The 8,615-nt window shown below is 41.5% G+C and overlaps 1 protein-coding gene across 1 annotated transcript in view; it reads left to right on the top strand.

Annotated features, from left to right (window-relative positions):
- Positions 1 to 3,725: 3,725 nt before the first annotated feature.
- JAZF1 (JAZF zinc finger 1) overlaps positions 3,726 to 8,615 on the top strand; it is a 213,177-nt gene continuing 208,287 nt past the window's right edge. Inside the window, exon 1 of the mRNA XM_075212279.1 lies at positions 3,726 to 3,961. Within this exon, the coding sequence (XP_075068380.1) occupies positions 3,844 to 3,961 (118 nt within the window). The 5' untranslated portion in view covers positions 3,726 to 3,843. The remainder of the gene's footprint in view (positions 3,962 to 8,615) is intronic.

The raw sequence follows: 8,615 nt of genomic DNA, 5'->3' as shown, positions 1-8,615 counted from the left end.
AATTATCACAATTTTTGGCACATCTGGTCAAAAGCAGTTGATTACTCTGACTCTCTAATACCCATTCCCATTACATTGGATCATCTTACATGTTTATTAAGTGTACTGAGAATTGAAGTAGCACTAACATTTAACTCCTGTTTTAAACATACATTTTTTTATGCCCATAAATGTATTATTTCTAAATGGGTGACCCAGAAAGTGCAACTTTTGATACGTGGAAAGGCATGGTCAACTTAGACCTGCCAAACAATCACTCTATTCATTCACAAAGAGGGACCATTATTAAATATAACCAAAGATGGATATCCTTCTAACAAGACTTCATGCAAAATATCGTTCCACCCATCTTTTATTTATTTCTTATATGTATTAGTATTGTCACTTGGCTCTCCAGAACATTACATACTACTATGTTTTGCCAGGCATACCATTTTGCCTTTCGAAATATAAGCTGATGTTACTGTGCCTCAACTTTTCTGATTTAATTGAGTTGTTTGAACAATTGGGGAATCCTTTACAATGATAACTGTTCCATTATTCTGTACATCTTCATTGAACATTATTATGTTGTTCTTTCTCTGTTTGTATTGTACTGTTTGTGTTGTATAGAAACAGTAAAAGTCAATAGACATGCTTTAAAAAATCAAACGCTTCAACTTTGTGGAACATCAGTTTGCACTTTCTATTCTACCTGTAAGATTCCCAGGAGCATCAGGCAGTTGCGGATCCAGGGGGGGGGGGCGATCGGGGCAATCGCCCCCCCTAGCAGGGGCTTTCTGCCGGCGACTGCACACTATGTGCAGGTCCGCTCGGCAGTGACAATGTGCTGCCCGGCTGCTCTGATTATGTTTTAAACACAATCACAGCAGCCAGGCAGCACATTGTCACTGCCGAGCGGACCTGCACATAGTGTGCAGCCGCCGGCAGCCTTAGATGGCAGAAAGGGGGCGGGGCCTAAATCCCCCCACCCTGTACCGCTTGGGGTAGAAATTTTTTCTAGATCCGCCCCTGGCATCAGGCTTAGACTAACCATGCAAGTGACCTGGGCACTTCAAGACTCTGTGGGACACCCTACCATGTTTCATACCAGTAAATATTGCAAAGTGACTTTATTTCCCACTCACACAAATATTATTCTTTTAAATCCCCCAACTCATAAAAATGCTGACAACCTATCCCTGAGACTCTACCTGTTCACCAGATGCAAACTCCAGCCTCCCTCTTATTTTCCCTAACTACATGCTGTCAGCGAATAGCCACCAAAGTTTCTGAAAGTGAGGTGTAGACATGAAGGTGAAAAAATATGGCATGTTTGCTCCAAAGCATACAACATGCCTAATGTAAGACATTTTGGGAAATGATCCTTACTACTGAAATAAAGTATCCAAATGAATATAAGCTTCTGGTACAATAAGACACTCAATTTTCAAAACATTTTCATAGACACAGGTACAGCCCAGCAGACATAGTCCCACTTCTATTATCATTTACTTCTAGGCCACCACCGATTCCATAGAGCTGCACAATTGTACAAGTACAGATAAGATATAAGGAATACAGTGAGCAAAATCATAAATACATGAAAACAGTTGCACCTAGCATAAATGAGTGTGAGTAAAATAAAAAAAAATTGTAGGGATCCGCACAGAATATAGCAAAAGACATGTCAATGACATATAAGGAAGACAGAAAATAGACAGACATACATCATCATCATTTATTTATACAGCGCCACTAATTCCGCAGCGCTGTACAGAGAACTCATTCACATCAGTCCCTGTCCCATTGGAGCTTACAGTCTAAATTCCCTAACATAGACACACACAAGCACAGACAGACAGACAGATACATGAAACAATAGGTAGAGGGGTGCCTGCATGCGAGAGCTTATATTCTAGAAAGAGGCGTAGGGGTCTATTTATGACCCTTCAGTTTTTTCAGTTGAAACTTTTCAATCCTTATCTCCTTGATAAGGATTGAAAAGTAACGGCAATGTATTAAAAACATCTCAGGGACAGCAGTGCCGATAACCTGCTGTCCCTGAGAAGTGACTCACCTGTCCATCGCAGTCTTTTCTCAATTTTGAAAGCTGCGGTGATCTTCTTTTTTTTTCTTCTTCTTTTTGTTAGTGCGCATGCACCGACCGAAAATTTGGTGCATGCGCACTAACATCCTGGACAGCAAAAGGTACGCTATGTGGCAGGGAGGGATCACATGATCCCTCCACACATGTGCTGTCCGGCTCTGCTCTTCAGAGCAAGGCTGACAGCTGCGAAAGATTTCAGATATGTTAATGTACCCCAGCTTCAGATGGCGTACACTAACATGTAGAAAAAGAGGAAATATTCTCTAGGAAGACTTTAATACATAGCGTTACTGAGCACGTCCCATACACTGTTATGGGGAGTGCTCAGTAAAACGATGAGAAATGCAAAGCAGCAGATATCTGAGATATGAAGGGCTTCACAAGCGCATTCTCAGTGAAAGGCTTTACCAAGCATGCGCTATGAATGGCTTCCCCCCACACACATGCACAGTAAATGGCTTTCCCGACTCATGCGCAGTGAAGTGTAGGGGGTGCTGGAGAACCCAGCATTGGCCCTGCTGGTAGGCTAATGTTAGTGTTTGCGTGGTAGAGAATTTAAGAGCATATTTATCAAAGAGTAAAAAGCCTTTTTGCCAACGAAAGGGTTTGTTATCACTTTGCAGTGTACATATACTACTAGCCCCATCAGTTCTTAAGTATCACTAGCTCTCACTGGAGAAGACTCACACAACCTATTTATCAAGTATCTTAAGACAGCATTAACCAACTGAAAATAACTAATTTAAATATTATTTGCCCTCCCTCATAAAATGTTATTTTATGGATTAAAAACAGTAGATATAACTTATATAGCATATCTACCATATAATTATAAATTTATGTATAAAAACTTATTGCTTTTTTTATAAAGAAAAGAAAAAAAAGTATATTTTATTTAACTTGAAACTTTGAATCTGAACTTCCCAATGTCTGCATGCATCAGGGCTCCAAGCATGCTGACTAGATCATAGGAGGGGACACTGGAGTGATAAGTATATGACCCTGGATAGCTTTTGCCTTTTCAGATGGGTATCGATCAACTGTTATGGCGATAAAATAATCTCCACTGCAGTAGGAACAGATGTGAAAGAGTAGTAATTTTCTTCAAAGTACTGAGTAAGGTGCTATATAAATAAATTTTAATAATATTAGTAATAACAATAATAATAATAATAATAATAATAATAATATTGTGAAGATGAGTTGATCAATATTTTAAATAGTAGGGATAATAGGAATGGAAACAAAAACATTCAGTGACAAAATATGTAAACCCTGATGGCTATGTAAATAAATAGCATATAGAAACTATATATAAGTTTAAAAAAAAAGTTTTCTTGAAATTCTGTTGTAATGAAAAATCAGACATATGCCATTGCCATATATTTTATTAGATGTTCCATTTAGAAGCAGCTTGAGTTTTCCTTAACTATTATTATTGCAACACAACGTGCGTTAAGTAGCGGGACAGGTTTTCCTCTGAGAGCACCAGGTGGAGGGGACGGAGTTGTCACACCAGCCTGGTCGCTGTCAGTCCAGCTGTGAGGGCTGCTTGTTCCTCCTCCTGTCCCAGCTGCGGCTGCCCCCACCCCTTCTCTCAGCTGCTCCCTACAGCCGCCTCCTCCGCTCCCGACGCTTTCGCTGCCTCCTCCCCCTCTCTCCATCCCTCCCTCCAGCACCGGCTGCCATCCTCTCTCCCTCCATCTCTGTCCGGCTCCCACTCACAGCCCTACCGGGACATCAATGACCACACCATGATGACAGGCATCGCCGCTGCCTCCTTCTTCTCCAATGCCTGCCGCTTCGGGGGCTGCGGACTCCACTTCACCACCTTGGCCGAGCTGATTGAGCACATAGAGGACAACCATATCGGTAAGTACCCACTATTCTTGCACCCCCACAACTGTGTACCCACCTATAACCTAGTAATGAATAGAAGGTGCAGGGACCAAACTATTGCATTGCTCTTAAATGTGCATGGTCTCAGGGCTGCAACCAAGTACCCATTTGGTTGACATATCAGCACAGCAAACCTATAACGTTTACATGTTGGAGGTATCGCTCACTGTGCAAGGTCCCACTGAGTGTATCAGCTATGCACAGTTCCAGCTATAGCCATGCATCACATGCACCCACCTACCCACCCCCTCTGGTGTATATGTACAGCTGCGAGTTGCACCCCTTTCTGCGCGCCCTGCTTAGGTATAGTGTACGCCCCTTGGGTGGGGGATAAATGGTGCTGCAACCACCCCCGGACCCCTACTGTTGTGCTGCCCTTGGTGGCAGCCATTGGTATCTACTGCGTCCTGTCAGCTGTGTTGCTAGGTGTGGTGGCGGAGGGGTGCAGGGCTGTCACCTCTGTCATGTGTGCGCTGGTGCTGTCCCTTGGCACTGAGTACACAGAAGGGATGGGGAGGGGTGGTCACCCATGCACGGTGTATAGGGAGGAGCACAAGGTGTACCCTATGCTGTCATCCCAGTGTGACGGCTGTAAGTGGATGTGTATACATGATATGCCAGCAGAGGAAGGAAGACAGACGTATATATATATAAATAAATGGAGCCAGGGGGCGGCTCAGCTGCGTGCTCTGTGTATTATTATATCCGCCGTGGTGCTGCCATTAGAGATTGTGTCGTACTGGGGCTAGGCCCGAGGGGGAGTAGGAGGGGGTGTGTGTGGACGTGTATTTAGGACCACGCAATGCCCGTTACTTGTGTCAGTCAGTGGGGCAGCTGCTGCTGGTGTGCGCTCCTACTGCATTTGCACGCTATTTCATTCTTGTGCTGCTCATCTGCTTGCATGAAACTTAATTCCACAACGTTTGTAGGCATCTGATCACACTGCTGCATGCATATCATGCATATCAACCATGCCTACCTATTCCTTAATGTCACAGTCAGTCAGTATTGTGCAAAATGGTTAATTAGCTATGTTTTATAGCTATGTTTTATATATATATATATATATATATATATGTGTGTGTGTGTGTGTGTGTGTGTGTGTGTGTGTATGTATGTATGTGTATATATATATATATATATATATATATATATATATATATATATATATATATATATATATATATATATATATATATATGTGTATTCACAGACTAACATTTGGGGTCATCTACATAGGTGGGTGAATTGCAAAATGCATGTCTGCTTGTGTGCTCTTTCACCTGCATATGTGCACTCCTTCAAAGTACATTAATTTACCAAGGAATTTCTGTTGTCTGAAATGGGATCGCAACCCTTTTGTGAATGCTGTCCCTACATAATCAGTGCAGTCTAGGTAGTGGTGCTCCTATGAATATTGCCGCTTCTGCCCTTGTGTACCTGTCCCCTTTGCCTGGCAACTTACAGTACATGGCTTTGTTGTCATTGAAGGTCCAGGAGATGGGCTGACAGGTTGTCTGTTCTAAAATGACTGAGTGCTGACATTGTGACTCTGGGAGGTGGGCTGTTAACTGAGTTCTCATAGTTCCTGTTCCTAAATCAAGTCCCTGGAGAGTGTTGCCATCACACAGCCAGTGGTAGGTTTTCAATACATTATTGTCTATTACAGTGGATCACAAACTTTCTCAGTTTGAGGCACCCTTAGGGTCTCCAAAATTTTTTCAAGGCAACCCTAAGCCAAAATAATTACCAAGTAGCCCCCCGCCTTGCTTTCCACCAGTCCTGGCTGCTGCACCCCTGTGAGATCGCTGCAGCATCCCAGGGAGCCTAGGCGCACAGTTTGGGAACCACTGGTCTATTAACTGCTCTTCACATTGTTGTACAATCTCTGTAGTGAGCGGTTGCAATGTGCTCTGATGAGACCTTTTTACCACCTCTCTCGGAGGGTCAAAGTGATCCCTGGGGCAAGGTACTCAACTTGCCTCCTGACTGTCATGACTATGATTCTGAGTGCAATGTGCATGTAACTGATCATATTACACTAAGGGGAAGTAAAGAAGTATACTGGGCTGTATATCATTATTGTTCCATATTTGTCAATATGAATCTTACTGCAACATTTTTCTGTTCTCAGAATTACATACCAAGTGCTTTTCCTTGCATGTAGTTTTATACCACCTTTGTGCAAGTGTCGAAGTAGACTAGAGAGCTCTGAGAAAGCTCTCAGCCTAAATACACATTAAGGGCCGCATTTAGAGTCAGACGCAAAGTCCATTTCAGGCGCATCCTGCACATTTCCACTGACGTGGCATGTGCAGCAAGCAACAGTTCCCTGCAGTTCCGTCTGCTTTTAAGACGCAGTGTACACTTGCGACAGTTTGCGTCTCAGTACGAGGGAAAGGGTAGAACACGGATATATGTAGGCGTGACCGTGAATAATTCAGATACTGTGGGCGTCTACCTGTAAAAACTACCCTAGTCGGATCAAGACGCAGGTGAAACACACATCAAAACAAGACTGAAAAAGTGCGGCAGGAATTAGGTGGCGCAAGTAGTTAGCTAGCTGCAGGAACTGGTCGCAGCTTGGTAAGGTATTACGAGTGGGATGCAACTGGGGTTGGACACCACTCATAATACCCTACCAAGCTGCGGCACACTCCCACTCCTACTCTTTCATGTAAATCTTAGACGCACATTGCGTCCGACTCTAAATGAGGCCCTAATTGAATACCTTCAAGTTTGACTAGACCCAAAGAGCCACTATTTTGTCTTTGCGTTGTGCAATGTTTGGTGACTGTACAGTGATCATATACAGTCGATAGTTGGTAAATTTTCATAGATCTGATTGGAAAGCTTTCCCGTGAGACAGGAAGCAAGACTGGGACAGCCAAATACTTAATAACTTAAGAAATATTAATTCAAAATCAGGATTTTCACATGGGTGTGAGCAAAAATGAGTGAGGTCATGCACAAGGCAACATGCACCTAATTAAATTGCTTCTATAGAGTCTATATAGGTAATTTATTTAAAGAATAAATCTCCACAAATGCAAATTTTTAAACCATTGTATCTCCTCGGCCCAGTGACAGACCCACAGGGTTCACATGGTTTGGGACACTTTCTCATGAAAATTCAGAAGAACTCACACTAGCCTTAACAGTTAGTGGTCATTTCTCCAGGACTTGATCCTGGAGAACACTGAATGATTACTGTGTAAGAGATAACTTAACCAGTGGAGTCTAGTAAGATGACTGCCCAGTGATCTAGAACTGTACATGAATTATCTATGTGAGGTTTTCATACTTTAAGTAAGGATATCACAATTTTGTAGTGTAATGTTTATATAAGAGTTTGGTTTAACCCTCTCATAGGCTACATGCTGTCAGTGCTTTCAGGCACATGCATTTTGTTGTGTACATAAGTTATATTACTATCACAGTCATCAAAAAGATCGGAATGCTTAAGTTTCAAAATTAGTATCCCCGGGGCAAATAGAAAACTAGCCATCGCTCTCAATATTCAAGTCTGAGTATAATAGTGAAACATGAATATTATGGATAAAAATACATATGTAAATCTAATTTGTAATTTTCGTAGTTGGTTGCACAAACTGCAGATCATACCTAAAATTCATGTATTGGGCAAACTGTCTGAGTTGACATTTAAAAGACCATTAAACATACAGCGCAAGCTGGCTTATATAAAGGAGCTACTAATAATATTTATAAATATGTATTGCGTTCCCATAGCGTGAAAATGTATTTGAAATTCATCCTGTGGATTCTGTTTATTGAGACCCCTACATTAATAAAGTTTTTGATTGTGATTGAGATTGAATATATTTTTTGGGACAATTTATTAAGAAAATATTAAAATTGAAATAGAGAAAACTAGATAAAAAAAGCTTAAAAAAACGTAAAAAAAAAAATCAGCTTTGCATCAGGAAGCATTGCACGAGGCTCCCAGTGATGGCTACCGCCAACGATAGTCTTCATCGGCTGTGGGGCTTTGGAAAGTAGGGAGAAGTCCTAAATGGTAGAATTGAGGGTTTATCTTACTTCGATAAATGGACCCTTATATTTGATGCAAAGCAGAGTGTGAGCTATTGTTCTCTGTTATCAAGATGGTTAAAAGAGGCACAACAGAAGTCACCATCACAACTTGACTTTAATATCTTCCTCTTTGAAACGCTGCTGAATCTTTTATTTGTATCATTGAGTATGTGTTTTGTAGCTCTGTTATATAAGCCTATTTGCATTTTAGGTTTATTAGAGAGTGGCTAATGTAGCCATTAGCAAGTGTCACTGTCATAACCAGATGCATCGTGGTACCACAATCTGCTTGCTATCCATGAACCCATATCCAACACTGCGCCTGATTTATTAAGGAAAGTAAGGCAAAAAATGGAGTAAATTTTCTCCTGGACAAACCATGTTACAATGCAAGGGGTGCAAATAAGTTTATTATTGTGCACCTAAGTTAAATCCTGGCTGTAATTTCATGTAGCACACAAATACTATGGTAGCTTTATTTGTTTACTGAAATTTAAAGTTGAAATAGGACATGTCTTACCCCAACTATAAATCTACCATCACAATTTAAGTTTACCTCCCCCTCCAATGTTAA

This window comes from Mixophyes fleayi, chromosome 5 (assembly GCF_038048845.1).
Source record: "Mixophyes fleayi isolate aMixFle1 chromosome 5, aMixFle1.hap1, whole genome shotgun sequence".
NCBI lineage: Eukaryota > Metazoa > Chordata > Amphibia > Anura > Limnodynastidae > Mixophyes > Mixophyes fleayi.
This window is presented reverse-complemented; position numbering and strand designations above follow the sequence as displayed.